Below are 16,891 nucleotides of genomic sequence, written 5' to 3' on the forward strand. Positions count from 1 at the left end.
GTGTGGAACCGATAAAAAATATTAGCCCTTCAATGAAGTATGCGCCTTTGTATCAACTCATGGTTCAACGTTCTAGGATTATCAGATAGATCATCCAGGAACATGATAATCACAGAACCCAAATTTCTAAGAGCCACACCTAATTTTGTGTCCCTGCTGCTATTCTTCATCATTGCATTATCAATAAAACTTTAAAATAAATCATTTGAAAAAAATTTAAAAACCTAGGTGAGATAATTATGCTTGTACCTACCTGAATTTTTAAATATCTCTTTGCTCACATAATTATCAACATGTTAAGCATTAATAATTGTTTATAAGATTGAGAAACTGAAGAGACTTTACTTTCTTATCAATAAGATATTGTTTAAATTGTGCTACATTCAAATGGTGAAATATCATCTACCCATTAAAATAATCTACTGAACTTTTGGGAGAAAAATATGTGTATGATTTGTTCAATATAATAAAAATCAGGTAATATAATAATATGCATAGATTAATTCCATTAGTTTTTGGTTGCTTGTTTGGTTGCTTAATAAATGTGTGAGCCTGTGACTGTGCTTATGCTTGGATAGAGGTCTAAAAGGTGACAGTATGCCAAATGCTAATAACAATTATCTGTATGGGTAGTGATCTCACCTACATTTTAAATGAATGAGCATTATTAAGTCATAAGCAAAAAAACAAAAGCAAAAACAAAACTATCTTTCTGTTTTGAACTATTAATTGAGTGCTCATTGAACAAGTATGGCTAAGATTACAAAAGTGACTTTTATTTGACCACACCTTGTGAACTCAAAATAAATAAATAATAAATTAGTCTTGACTCGAGCAGGATAGTGAAAGGAGGTACAAATGAGGGAGTATGCAATGTGTGGGCCTTCACTGTCCTTTTCAGACATGATGACAAAAATTGCTAATAATAATATAGTAGTTACTATGTGCCAGGTAACATTCTAAGCACTTCACACAGAATAACTCACTTGATAATCTTAACACTTTGAGGTAAGTACATCAAGTAAATATCTACATTTTACAGAAAACTGAGCCTCAGGGAGGTTAAATAATTGCTCTGATACTCAGCTGGTAAGTGGTGGAGCAGGATTTGAACCCAGCCAAGAGTCTCTCTCTCCAGGATCTGTGGTCTTACAAGCACACGGAGACAATAGGTACTTTATTAATGACTCCAGCCATTGTCACTGGTTTTAGTAAGGTAAAATGTAACACGGGGTGCTTTAAGATTAAGAACTTAAATATTAAATTTAAATAAATGATTAACTTATTTATTGACCAATTTTATTAAAAATTAATACTTATCATTATTATTATTATTAAATTGATTTTGTTTCAAAACTGTTAGGAATGAAGTCTAAATGAAAGCCTAGTTCTTTTAACTACAGGTGTACATTCGTAAAGCTTTACTATACCTACAGCAGCCTCTGACAAGTAAACAGTATGAAGAGACCATGACATATATCACAACAGCAGTAATGCTAAACCCAGAGGAAAGGATATGGGCTGGATAAGAAAGAATTTCTAATTTGTAAGGCTTAACCAAGGAGAAAGAGAATAAGAAAACTAATATTTATTAAGCAGCTCTTAAAATGATAAGCATTGTGCTACATGCTTTACACATGTTATTGCATTTAATCCTTCCAACAACCCTGTGGGTTAAGTGATATTATTCCCAACTTAAAAAATGAGACTTATTAACACAACAATGAGATACCACTACGCACCTATCAGAATAGCCAAAGTCCAAGACACTAACAACATCAAATGCTGGTGAGGATGAGGAACAACAGGAACTCTCATTCATTGCTGGTGGGAATGCAAAATGGTACAGCTACTTTGGAAGACAGTTTGTCAGTTTCTTATAAACATATTCGTACCACATATAATACAGCAATTGTGTTCCTTGGTATTTACTCAAATGAATTAAAAACTTGTATCTACACAAAAACCTGCATATGGATGCTTACAGCATTTCTATCCATAACTGCCAAAACTTAGAAGCAACCGAGATGTCCTTCAGTAGGTGAATGAATAAACTGTGGTATATCTAGAAAAATGGAATACTATTCAGTGCTCCAAAGTAATGAGCAATCAAGCCATAAAAAAAGCACAAAGTAATTTTAAATGCATATTACTAAGCAAAATAAGCCAATCTGAAAATGCTGCAGATTATATTATTTCAATTATATGACATTCTGGAAAATTCAAAACTATGGAGATGGTGAAAGATAAGTGGTTGCCAAGGATTAGGGGGAGAAAGGGATGACTAGGCAGAGCACAGAGGATTCTTAAAGCAGTGAAATTATTCTTTATACTACAGTGGTGGATACATGTTATTACACATTTTTCAAACACATAAAATGTACAACACCAAATGTGAAGCCCAATGTAAACTATAAACTTTAGGTGATAATGATGTGCCAATGTAGGTTCATCAATTATAATAAATGTACCACTCTAGTACAGAATGTTGGTAGTGCAGGAGAGTATGCATGTTTGGTACAGAGGGTACTCTGTACTTTCTGTTCAGTTTGCTGTGAATCTAAAACTATTCTAAAAAGGAAAGTCTAAGTTAAAAAAATCACCTCTCCCTAAAAGGCATACATACCTCCCCAGAAAGATGATGCCCTAAAAGTCACAGAACTCACCATGTCAGAAACCTTCGGCAATAATTTAAATTATTATCAAGACATCTGTTTCCAGGGTTGGCAAGATATCTAGTTTTTCTTTAAGTATGCGACTGTGTTACAATGTGCATTTTGAATCTTCATGTGATCGATCTATCTTCTCTCCTTCCTTCCTCCTTCCTTTTTCTTCCTCCTTCCCTTCCTTCCTTTCCTCCTTCCTCCTTTTCCTACAGAGCATTCAAGTGGATGATTTTTGCCATAGTTAAGAAACATGAAAGCAACATTGCTATCTTAAAAATTAATAAATGAAAGTTAACTGTAGCTGCTTTTTCATTCTTGGGGAAATTGTTCTGTGTTTGGAAAGCCTCTTTGATGAGCCTTTTCTCTGCAGAGAGAAGGTCTCTGTATTAATCTGGATAAGAAAGGCCATGGTTTAAAAGGAATACAGTAGCTTCCCTTTATCTGCCAGTGGATATGTTCCAACGCCCTAGCGAATGCCTGAAACCACGGATAGTACTGAACCCTATATGCACTGTTTTTTTTCTATACATATATACCTATGATAAAGTTTAATTTACACATTAGGCACATTAGGAAATTAATAACAACTAATACTAAAATAGAACAATTATAACACTATCTTGTAATAAAAGTTATGTGAATGTGGTCTCTCTCAAAATGTCTCATTGTACTATATTCACCCTTCTCATATGTGAAGACATAAGAGATGATAAAATGCGTTAAGTCAAAATCTTTCACCTTTTTACTTAAAGGAAGCATTTTACGGTATATTCAAGTTAACAGCATCACTACTCTTGAGTTTGGGGCCATTATTAAGTAAAATAAGGGATACCTGAACACAAGCACTTTGATATTGTGACAGTTGATCTGATAACTGAGATAGTCACTAACAGGTGCATAGTGCATAAAGTGTGGATATGCTGGACAAAGGGATGATTCATGTCCAGGGTTGGATGGTGTGAGATTTCATCATGCTATTCAGAATAGCACACAATTTAATACTTGTGAATTATTAATTTTGGAATTTTCAATTTAACATTTTTGGACTGCAGTTGACCACAGGTAACTGAAACCGCAGAAAGTGAAACTACAGATAAGTTTACCACTATAAACTATTCTGTATGATAAAGTAAGAGGCGTTTTTAGTGTGTTTTTGGAAGTTCTAGAGGCAGGTGTTTGGGATTATGAACTAAATGAAAAGATATAGGACAAGGTTTCTTTAAGGAGATAGCAGCTCTGCGAACATGGTATCAGATCAGGCAGGATTAGGAGAGAGAGACAAAGAGAGACAGGGCCATCATGGACCCACATATGATACAGAGGACAAGTAACTTTGGAAACAGTTGATTGATAAATCATTTTCAGCTGACTCTTGTCCTAAGCATCAATTCCCCTTTGTTATGCCAGAATCATCAGTATTGGATAATAGTACTCTGGGTAATGAACATGTGAAGATGAAGTGGGGGGAGAACTAAATTAGGGATGGAGTGGGAGTTGGGAGGCACGGCACAACAGAAACTGGCTACTAGATTGCAGTAGTCAAGGTAAAAGAGCTTAAAGTGGAGGTGGCTTGGAAAGTGTACAGTGACTTGGAGAGGGAGGCAACCAAAATGCAAGCAGACTATATCAATGAAGGTGTCTGCATTTAGGTCTCTGTTTTATGCCACCTCCTCAGAGAAGCCTTCTCTGATTCCTTCTCTCGTTAAAAGTAGACCAACACAAGTCAAATTTCATTGCCCTATTTAATTTTCATTATAGCATGTATCATTGTTCATTCGTTTATTATATGTCTTTCTCATCACACTACAACAGTGGGTTTCATCTGAGAATAATTTTGCCACTCCCCAGGGGACATTTGTCAATGTCTTGAGACATTTTTGGTTGTCACAATTGGCATCTAGTGCGTAGAGGTAAAGGATGTTGCTTAACATCCTAGAATGCAAAGGGCAGTCTTCTAAAAGTCTTCTAAAACCAAATGTCAATAGCTGAGAAACTGTACCAGAAGGAAAATTCCTAGAGGAAAAGGACTTTGTCTTGTGTCTTCTATGTTCCCAGCTCTTATGATAGGAAGTGTACATACTAGTTACTCAGTAAGTATTAGTTGCAAGGTTAATCATCATTTAAGTCCTAATTTTTTGAAGTAAGTACTAGTCTCTCCAGGGCACATATTTGCTCCTTGCTGTATGTCTGTACTTCCAATGTGGATCAGAGCAATGATTTAAAACATAAGAGACCCTTTTCCTATGTATCCAGACTAGGAGACATCTTTCTACATCATTTTTCCCTGAAAATTCCCTCTACTTAATCCATATAGATTTAAGCATGGGATTGGGGAAGTTAGAAATATTGCAATAAATATGCTACCCATTTGAGTTGGGGATTTGTAAAGAGAGTTCCACCCACTCTTACCTTCAAGTGATTGGGACAGAAGGAATACATGGCAAGCATATTGACAACTGATCAGAGCTGTGCCTGCAGTCTGGGTAATGAGCTCTAATTATCCTGCAAACTCATCATCATCCTTCCATCCCAAAGCTCTCTAACCACTGAGCATCCAGCCACAGGCCAAGGTCATTGCGCCAGACCACTCTTCTAAGAACATTTATCTCTATTTTGTGCTGACAGACTATTTCACTGACATTAGCAGCAATCTGGTAAAATTCAGCACCATTGTGCCTCTCCAACTTTCAAGAAAATTGTAGTTAACATTTCATAATTCAATAGAAATGTGCCTAAAAGTAGTGACCTGCAAAAAGTGAGAGAATCCAACAACAGAACATAGTCATTTTCAAAACTGCTAGTGGGTGTTCTCCCATTTATAAAATCAATATTGTAATGAGAGAAAACAAAAATCTTTGTTTTTATATTACTTGCTTAGGAAAAACCACACAGTAGTTTGAACCAGAGACCAAAGAATTTGACCATGACGACTGAGAAACTTTTCCAGGAAATAGCTAGTTACCTAATAACCAAGCTTCATTAACTGAGGTCAGGACATCATCAATGCCCCTTTGGCTTACCTGATTTTCTTGCTGGTCCCACTGACATATCTGTAGAACTTGACTCAATTCCTGCTGCTGTTGCTTCAGATACTTGTCTAGCTGCCGTCTCCTGTCTTGTAGAAGTTCAAGAAGACTGTCGATCTTCAGACAGCTATTATGAGCTCCCTGAATCAACTCAGGAATTACATTAGGCCCATCACACTTGAATTTTTCTATGAAGTCAGTGAGTTGTTGACTTTTGTTTAAAAGGGCTAGAGATCGTTCTAAGAGTTCTATAAGAAAATTAGAAAGAAAAAATAGTGATATGAGCGAGCTTTTATATAATAATATTTTGCCTCTTCATATAATTTAAAGCATATACAACCTTCATACTAAAATAAGAAATTCAAATGTGTAAACGTAAAATGCCTACGACACAACAGGTAAAATACCTCAGTCTAACAATTGCTATAGCACTAACTGACAAATTACAAGATGCTGAATTTCAGTGGTAGCATAATTCAGCAGAGGGAGTAGAAAGACTGTTAGATTTGAGTTTGTTTTTAGTGGTGTGTTGCTGGTAAGGTTCCTATTCACCTTGGAGTGTTCTACATCCTGAGGTGATTAACTAAATCTGAGATTTAAAGGCTAATGGCTATACTGGCCAAACAAAAACTCAATAGATGTGATGGCCAGGGGCCCAGATGCCAGGGACTACAGCAAAGTGGAAAATGCATGCTCAGTCTAATAGGAATAGTTGTCAGCCAGTTCTGACCAACTGCTGACAAGAGAGAATATGGGTTTATGGTTGATGGAGTTTCCAATTTTTAAAAAAAATTATAAATATACATTTTTATGTGAAAGCTTCTGATTTTTAATGCTTATAATTTGGATTTTTTTAATTAAAAAACACTGAAGTATAAACAAAACATGTCTTTCTGCCAAATGGGGCACCAGCTTGTGCCCTGTGGAGTAAATAGCATCGTGGTTTGGGTTAACATAGAAATGGGAGTTTAAGCATGAAAGCTGAAGGATCACCAAGGGAAAGAGTATAAAAGGCGGAATTGAGAACAGCACGTTGAGAAGCGACCACACCTGTGGATCATTTGGACGAGCAGTTGAAGAACTGTCCACTCTCCACTAGCCAGAAACCCGGGATTCATCCACAACACATCCTTCTCCCTAATCCCACCGTTATCAAGACCAATCAACTTCACCCTCTATCTCCTGTATCTATCTACTTTTCTCATCTCCCCTGTAGAAAGCATCATCTGTTACCTAAACTTGTACTGTCACCTCTTAACTGCATCCTCTCTCTAATACATCTATCCATTCTTCATATATTAGCCAGAGAGATCTTTTCTAAATGTACTATGTCACACACACACACACACACACACACACACACACACACACACACGCATACAATGGCTTCCCATTGCTTTAGAATTAGAATCAGACCTTTTACCATGATTTCAGGCCAGGCATGGTCTGATCTCCATCTTCCCTTCAGATTGTCTCAATCTCTGTACTCTTCATCCCATCTTCTCTAAAAACCTCACACATGCTATACTCCCTCCTGCCCCAGAACTTTTCACTGTGCCCTCTGCCAGAGATACCATTCTCCTCAACTCTTTCATTTTCCACCTTTATTCTACTCATACTTCAGGACTCAGACAACTGTCAGTTCCTCAAAAGACGAATCAGATAGGATCAAATCCTCTTAAATGTTCCCATAGCACAGTGTTCCCCTCATTCATAGTTCTTATCATGACTATAGTTTATATTTATGTGTCGGGTTGGGTTAGTCAATTAATGAGGATAGGGACAATGACTTAGCATAGTGACTGGCCCAAGAGAGATGTTCAATAATTTTTGTGGATGAGAACAAATGCATCAAAAGAGGGGGAAGAATTAGGAGAACTGTCAATGATAGAGATCAGTAGTCCTCTGGAGATGTAAAAAAGAGATGTTGAAAAGATTTTGGGCTTTGTGATGGGTAAGTGATGGAAACAGAAACCAAGTTACCAGGATGAGAAGTGGGAAGGTAGTGATGAAGTAAAGTCAATAAGACAGGACAATCTTTGAGACGTTTGTTGTTAGGAAAAAAAAAAAAGATAAGACTATCAGCAGGGTTGCCTATACTGCTTTTTATTTTTAGTATGAGAACTATGAAGAACATCTACGGATAAGTTCCTTACCAAACATCACACTACAAGAAATGGACTAAACCACATCCACTATACCGTGGCACCCAAATTTAGCATTCTAACATTTGGCAGTAAACTACACAGCAATGATTAAGCTGTGGCAGTTGGACCAGTTGTCTCTTTTAACTGACAACTAGAGAGCTGAGAGAATGAGATAAGTGAAGATACTGTAAAGAGACATTTTGAGGTAAGAAGGAAAGAATTTGAAGCGTTTATGCCACATGCCCTAGATCTGTCTAATTAAGGTATTAAATGAAGTCATCTGCTCAGAGTGAGGAAGATGTGATTGTGTGCACTGGGCAATTCGATCGAATGTCAACGATGCAAGAAATAAACAACAAAAACAACCACAGATTTAAACAAGAACAGAGAATGGGATAATTCAAATAGAAAATAGAAAAAGTTAGGGAGAACATTAAAATTAGAGTAAATCTCTTAAAGAAATGGAAGTGAATGTAAACAAGATGGGAAAGTGTGGGGGTAGAAGAAAGCCTGCCTTCCTAGAACAAGTTCTTTCGTGGAAATGAAAGAAGCAACTGCACAAACAAAGAAAAAACAAGTTACAGAAAGCCTTGTCTATCAAACTGAAGGGTTTTAGTTTGTATAGACTTAATGTAATAAGCACTATGACTAAATCCCCATAAGTATAAATATTTATTTTTATTATAAAAATAATAATATACTGTATACATATATACATATATATATATCTTTTGCATTGAAGAACTTGTTATAATATTGTGAATAGTTACACACTCACACACACACACACACACACACACACACACAGGCATGCTCGGGAAGTATGAGCAGGTGGCAATTGCCACATAGTATCTTTTTTCTTCCTTTTCATAACTAGCTCTTACACCCTAGATTTTTCAAACAAGAGAGGGAAGTACAACTTTAGGTGCTGACGGTATTGCAGACTGACAGTGAACAGACCAACCTGTTCTGTTCCCTACAAAATACGTGTAATTAGCCAAAATTTCCACTTGCAATCTTTTTCTGTTTTTTTTTGTTTCACCATCTGCCAAGATAGTATAACCACTAGCACAGTGGAATGCAGCCTCTGGAGCCAAAGTTAGCTTGTAAAATGTACCCAGGCCAAAATCAGTTTGTTACTGCTACTACAGTGGGTATTAAAGTGGATAAATTTTCCCTCACTTCCCTTCATCAGTTTCTTCGGTTCTTCTCTGTCAGTTTCTTATATCTTACTTTTTCACTGTTTATGTTTCCTAACTATTTATTGTCAGTTCATCATACAAAGTGATGTATATTTCCATAAGGGTAATCTATCTAAATATATCATAAACTTCAAGAAATACAAAATCTCTATAGTACATTTATGTTAAAGATTGTATTTTTTGCATGTACAAAACTGTACTTACTGATATAATACCTTGCGACATGAAGTTAGTAGATATTTAATACATTTTCATTGTTTAATTGTTTTGATTATTATACCTAAAAGTATTAAAGTATATTTTATACTAATACCTTATGTTTTGCTATAATTATTAAGTATAAATAACAAAGTCAAGATATATAAATGAGGGATGTACACAAGTTAAGTGAATTTATAGCTTGTTCAACAAATGAGTGTTTTCTAAAAAGTATCAAGGTTACAGTCTTGACATTAAGATCATAAATGATATTTCTTTCCAATACATTTTTAAACATTACAAATGTTTCTCAGTGGGATGATGTTTCTGAAATTCAGTGGACATTTTCAAATATACACAAAGGTAGAGAGAATAGTATAATAGACCCCAATAAATCTATATCTCAGCTATGTTTAGAGTACATATAACATCTATGAACAAAAAAGTGTTAATACAATTGTTTCTGTGAGGACGTTTCTTAGGTATTATATTTATTTTAAAAAGGTCATTCGAAAACTGGAGGGTATGCACCTGTGATCCTCCAGAACTTAGAACGAATTTTCTCCTCCTTAATGTCCCTGCGATACTTTGTTTATTACTCAAGTTTGCATCATTCTATCATGTCTTACATTGGAATTAAATACAAATAACACTCGATAAACATACTTTGGATTGGATGCTATTCTAAATCGTGATTTAGAGATGTACTAATCCTTGCCCTCCAGAGTCTCACAATCTAGTAATAGAAATAAAGAAGAAAATAAATTATTACTACCTCATGTGCTAGGTGCTGTAACAGAAGGACCCACAAGAAGCACTGAGGGAACTCACTAGTAAATGTGTACATGTCTCACCAAATTGTAGGCTTCCTGAGGACAAGGGCCTTTACTCCCCTGACACACGACTCTGAGTTTCTCCTCTGTCATTGGTTCAGGAAATGTTATTTAATTACATGTTGTTGAATCGAGGGCAACTGTGCTGATAAATAATCTCAAAACTATGTTTTCTGGAAAACATTTTACCTATCCAGGCATTTTTCATCTATAGGAGAGAAGACTGGAGAGGACATGTTAGTCTTCAACTATTTGAAGGACTGTCATGTGGTTGAGAGAACAAACCTATTCTGTAATATTCCAGAGGGCAGAAAATCCAGTCCATTCATCCTGATTCTGACTTGCACAATATTACAGAATAAGTTTCTTACATACAATGAGCCTTAGCATTGCTGAATAAGAACTAAGCATAGGTGAAGCTAATTGAAATAAAGTGAATGTGAAGATAAGTTTGATTACGGTTTTTCCAGTTACATTATTAGAAGCACTGTCATCTTAACATTGGCATTTTGTGCTACTCATTGATGAACATCTGAGAATGGTATTAGAATTGCTAGCTGCACTTACAGATGTACTTTTTAATTAAGTATAATTGGTGTACAATATCCTATTAGTTTCAGGTATACATTATAGTGATTTGGTATTTATATACATTACAAAGTGATCATCATAATAAGTCTAGCTATCATTTGTCACCATATGAAATTACTACAATATTATTGACTATATTCCCTATGTGGTACATTTACAATAGCCAAAATGTGGAAGTGACCTAAATGTCTATTGATAGATGAATGGATAAAGAAGTTGTAGTGTATACACAATGAAATATTATTCAACCATAAGAAAGAATGAAATATTGCCATTTGAGAGAATATAGATAGACCTAGAAGGTATTATGTTAAGTAAAATAAGTTATACAGAGAAAGACAAATACCATTTGGTTATACTTATATGTGAAATCTAAAAAACGAAACAGAAACAACCTCATAGATACAGGAAACAAACTGGTGGTCACCAGAGCAGGAGTAGGGGATGAGGATGGCATAAATAGGTGAAGGAGATTAAGAGGTACAAACTTCTAGTAACAAAATAAATAAGTTATAGGTGTATTTTATTTCCTTAAATTTAAAGATAATAGATATTGCTGTGGTCTGAATGTTTGCATCTCCCTAAAATTCATATATTGAAATCCTAATATTGCCCAATGAGATGGTATTAGGAAGTGGAGCCTTTGAGAGGTGACTAGGTCCTGAGGGTAGAGCCCTCATGAATAGAATTAGTGTCTTATAAAAGAGACCTCACAGCCCTCCCTCCCCCTTTCTGTCATGTGAGAACACAGTGAGAAGTCTGTGACTTGGAAGAGGGCCCTCACCCAACCATGCTGGCACCATGATCTCAGATTTCCAGCCTCCATAACTGTGAGAAATAAACTTATGTTTTGTATAAGTCACCCTGTCTGTGGTATTTTGTTTAATGGTCTCAACGAACTAAGACAGATATGAGTCCTTAATTGAAAATCAGCTAATCTTAATCATATCCTATTGAATACCAACTCCCATTTTATGAAAAGAAAGCCTTTGAAGCCACCATTGGACATATGAATTGGGAGCCAGATATCCTGGTCAGAGTCCCTGTAATCCCTGTGATTCAAGTGTTACATAGAGGGACACAAAAATGTCACGATAAATATGCCATTAGGATGGAATAATATTGTGTCATCACAAAAGTATGTTTCCTGTCTTTGGCTAGCATGTTTATATCCAGTTCTTCAGATTAAAAGGAGGACTGGTGGACCCCAGAAGACTGGATCAATGAAAGTCAAGACATTGGTCCCACTGTCCGCTAAATGCCAGGCATTGCAGTCTAAGGCCTCCAAACAAAGCAGCATGTGCCCTGTGTGAATTGGCTTCCTGTGCTGCAGATCCTAGTAAGTCTGAAGGAGCCAACAAAAACAATAATTGATAGCATTAAGACTGCTTCCCCTCTCCACCTCTATCTCCAAATACTTATGGAAAAGTCCCTATTTCCAAAATCCCCCTCCGGAAAATGCTTTCTCTTGATTTTCTCAGTATTGAACCTCATCAACAAAAGCATCAGTCACTGTCAGGTTTCTGGAGTTAAAATTGCTATGTGATGATCATGTTAGTTGGAGGAAGACTGAATTGAGACCACAGAACCCATCTCAGTGACCCAGACTCAATTTACGTTCCAGGATCCCAAGAGGAATGTCACATGATTTTGTTTACCCTCTTTGGATCCAGCTAGATTGTTGCTGTTGTATAAAAATGGGCAGGCTGCTGCTTTAATGCTGGTATTTTTAATGCTGTTTATAATTCCTGTTCGTGATAGGTTCTATAGAATAATTATCAGTTAAACTTACATGTATATATGTGGTAGGATCTCAAAAATTTACACAGGAAAGACTGAGTCATTTAATCTTTGAGTTTGGGAAAAGCAATAATTTATTATCTAGGGTCTTTGGAGGGTGCTATAAATGCAAAATCTTTTTGTGGCTTTAAAAACACCTTTTGCCCCTGTCCAGCAGGAGTAGGTTGGTAGAGCTAGAAGCTGAGTTAGAACTGTGACAAATGAATTCAGCAAACCATCCACTCATCCTCAGTTCTATTTAGCATTAATAATTAGAAGACTGCGTTAGGAAGAAAAGATGTATTGCTCCTATCTATTTATCTAAACTGCTTCCGCAGAAAAAAATTATAGTAAATAGCTACAGCTCCACAAATGCCTTCCCTACTATAGTGCTGCTCACCCCAAATTCTGGTGGAAAAGGCCTAGAATACAAATTGTTAACAACTAGACTCTCTTTATAGTTGTTCATAGGGAGTTGAAAATCTTTTTGTATAGTGTTTTTATTAGATTTTTTTATTTGGAAAAAGTTCACTACTCCTTTTTTTTTTTTTTTAACTCCAACAGTGAAAGAGGGATTTTCCTTATCCAGAGCTGTTATTTACAGACAGACCTTCTCTTCATTTACTGACCCTAAGAAACATTCACTGATTTCAACCATTTATTCAACCAAGAAATATTTCTTGGGAATCTACTATGTGCTAGCCCCTGTGAGATGCTGAGGATACATGGATGAACATGGCAGAAATGGCCCCTGTCCTCAGGAACTAAAATCCAGCAGACTGAATAACTCTGAGTTATCATTATCTCCCAGAGGCTGCTCCTCTACCATCTATCTCATCAGAACCATTTATAACTACTTCTTGTAGAAGATGACCAAAAAAAAAAAAAGTTTTCTTCAATCCTTCTTGAAAAAAGTTAATGTATCTATAAACCAATAAATTAAAAATATACTGTCATACACGTACATTCTCACATTACCATCCTTTATAATTTTTAAAAACTTATGTGATGAATAAACATATTTCTTGCCTTTGGTATGATGTTCATGAAGCTGAAGAAGTGATTTTAAGGACTCAGCACTCTCAAACTCCTGAGTATTCTGGAGGAAATCTTCAGCTTGATCTATTTTAATAGCAAACTACAACAGAAATACAGGAAAAGACAAATGAAAAATAAAAATCAACATGCCACTTTTAGTTATTTGTAGATGTTTTGCATGCATTAATGGCCTAGCTGACTCTGTATGTGTTTGTGTGTTTGTGTGCTGGCTTAGGGTATTCGCATGAGGGTGTGTGTTGGTATGTGGTCAATTTACGAAGTGCTAAGGTAAGAACTTTTGTTTCATCCTTTTGCATTCCTTTCACACCTGGAAATATACCATGTATACTGAAATGAACCAACTTGTTTACTGTTCAGATGTCTATTAAAATTTTCAACTAAAAATTTTGTGTTCTATGGTGATCAATACAGCCATTTTTATCATTCTAAGGCAGTTTGTCAAAGAATTACCAGAAAGTTTGCTAGGAGAAACCACAAGAAGTTTGACTAACCAGTGACCTACATAATTATAAGTAAATTTAACTTAAGAACCCATTTAGAGAGAAGGTTAAAATACAGCTTTTTTCCTCTATGATTAGACCTAGAACTAAAAATGAAAGTTTCAGAATGATACATAGTCTAATCCCATTTCTATACTTGATTATAGCCAAAAGGCTAAGAAGCAATGTGTAATCTCATTTCTTATACAAAGCAAAAATCTATATATTTGTGTGTGTGTGTGTGTGCGTGTTTATTCAGAAAGTGGTCTGAGAAGATATACACCAAAGAGTTACATTTATGAGAAAAAATGGGATTAGATATGGATAAAGGTAGATAAAGTTTAGTTTTTAAATCTATAATTTTGTTTGCATTTTTATCAATAATTTTACGTATTATTTATATAAATAAAAATATTTGATGCAGCAAGAATGAAAAATGGAAAACTCCTGTTTCAAGAAAAAAAAGAATAGCAATTTGATACCATAAATGGTAAGAAATATTATGGGTCTCTCTCTGTTTCTCCATGGAGAAGGTATAAAAGGGAAGTGCTTGAATTGACATTAAAATTCTCAGAGGAATAATTTTAGAAACAAATTTTAGAAAAGGGCAAACCATACTTGGTTATGCTAGTACGGTATATCTACAGTAGTAGACAAATAGCTGACTTGTTTTAACATTGATTCAAAGGTAATTATTATAGTTTATAAGTATATTTTAATCAACACATTCAACACATTCCATACTTTGGATCAAGTATAGAATAAACTCATAAAGGCAAATTATTAGTGAGAAAGACAAAAGTTTATCACAGTGCTTGTCTTCTTTTTCAAGATTGTTCCATACTATTATTTTTGAATTTAGCAATTTTTAATATTTTATATAACTATTTGATTAACAAGATCTACTGTGTTATGATTATTACAATAGCCATATAAAATACAGGTATAAATGTCATGAAATGATGAAAGAGAGACTGATGAGCATGTCTTCCTTGGAAATGCAGAGAAGGCCTCCATCATCCTGTTAGAACAACCTGGTGGACATCCACCATTGTCACTAAGGGACAGCATTTCTAAATTGATGGCTAAGTCTGTGAGCCAGAAGCTGTCCTGCAATAATTATCAACTATGCAATAAGAAGTCATTTTGCATTTCCAAAGAACTACTGCATACACACAGTTCACTAAGGGATACACATCATTTATACCTCTAATTCATTCCATTTCTAATAATTTTAAAGACATTTTTTTAAAGACATTCTTTGAGCAGAATCTTCAAAGAAAAATAAAATAATAAAATCTTGTAGGTGATTTTTTTTTCCTGTAAAACATTACAAAAAGTTTTGGAGTCACTGTATATCTATATTTCAGCTTATTTGAAATTTTAAAAATAATAAATCAACAAGCAAAAAAATTTTACTGAGAAAAAGCTTCCTTAAAGTACTGTTAACTTTTATGTATATTTTCTTTTCCTCACTTTTCTTCTTTCTGTAGTTTGTAAAAGATAGAAATGGTGATGGGGGATATTTTTTAAAAAACCCTCTTCTTTTTTAATTGGATTGGTTTTTGTTATTGAGTTGTATGAATTCTTTATAAATACTGTATGATTTCACTTATATGCTGAATCTAAGAAACAAACAAACAAAAACAATCAAAAATACTATACAGAGTCACAAATATGAAGGACAATCTAGTGATGGCCATAGGGGAGGGAATTTGGGGGGCTGGGAGAATGAGGTGAAGGGTTACAGAAGTACAAATTAGTAGTTGATAGATGATCATGGGGATGGGGAGCACGGCATAAGGAATGCAATTAGCATTAATGTAATGGCTAGGTAAAGAGCCAGAGGAGAGAAAGAGCAATTAGGTAGATCATTTTATAAACTATATAAATGTCTAACCAATATACTGTATACTTGAAACTAATAATAAAATTAAATTTAAAAAAAATCCTCTTCTTAATTTCGCTCTCATCTTTTTTTTAAATCACTAATAAAAATTGTTTTGGCATACATACGGGACAGGGAAGATCATGTAGGAGTTTGCCTTCAGCTAAGTATAAAGTGGTCCACAAAATTGGAAGTAAAATAATACAAGAAACAGTCATATCACCAGGAATCAGAGCTTTAGGTTGATTTATAGGTTGACTTAGTACTTCCTTTTATTTCATGTAATTAATTACTCATAGAAAAAATCAGCTAGCATGAATGCTACTACAGAGTGAGAAACAAATATTGAGCCTAATGTTTGAAAAAATATAATTTCCTGTGCTCAAATGAGCTGTATTTCAATGGTAGTTGATACTTATACACCACTTACTAAGAATAAATCAAACATTTATATAATTTGACCTCCATAGGTATATTTCGCCTGGTTTATTTCTTTTCAGGATAGAAAACTGTGTGTAGAACTTTTCCCAAGATGATAGTAAAATGAATTGCGAGTTGGACTTCAGTGTTCAAATTGTTTTCCACAATTTTTACTTTCTACTTTTAAACAAGTTCATGATGTGTGAGATCATCTACCCTAATTTTTATGTTCTATTACTAGTCTTCTTCATTATCTTGAACTTAAGTTCTAAATTTTCAGTTTGGAAATGTCACATTTTTCAAAGCTAGTGCTTTATCGCAATGAAACAGTGCTTTCACATCAAAATGAATGTACTTCCACTTGACAGAGAAGTTAAAATTGAAATTTCCAATAACTTATACTAAATATAACACTTCTTTTGATAATGGTCTTTGAGTTTCACATTTTGAAATTGGGAACCTCAAAAAAATTGCAGATTTTAAGAAAAACCATGGAGGGAAATGACCTTCTTAGGCCAGAACTTTTTCCTTCTCTTATAGGTTAATGAGTTCGAACTATAGAAATTTAACTATAAGCCTTAGGAAAGTACTTTATAAAATGCC

The 16,891-nt window shown here is 34.8% G+C and overlaps 1 protein-coding gene across 1 annotated transcript in view; it reads right to left on the minus strand.

Moving 5' to 3' along the window:
- Positions 1 to 16,891, minus strand: part of CCDC141 (coiled-coil domain containing 141) — a 160,625-nt gene that overhangs the window by 101,444 nt on the left and 42,290 nt on the right. The window contains exons 7-8 of the mRNA XM_039855348.1: positions 13,472 to 13,580; positions 5,687 to 5,940 (exon numbers count right to left, since the gene is read on the minus strand). Of these exons, the coding sequence (XP_039711282.1) occupies positions 5,687 to 5,940; positions 13,472 to 13,580 (363 nt within the window). The remainder of the gene's footprint in view (positions 1 to 5,686; positions 5,941 to 13,471; positions 13,581 to 16,891) is intronic.

Source organism: Pteropus medius, unplaced genomic scaffold (assembly GCF_902729225.1).
Source record: "Pteropus medius unplaced genomic scaffold, Ma_sr-lr_union100, whole genome shotgun sequence".
In the NCBI taxonomy this organism is placed as follows: domain Eukaryota; kingdom Metazoa; phylum Chordata; class Mammalia; order Chiroptera; family Pteropodidae; genus Pteropus; species Pteropus medius.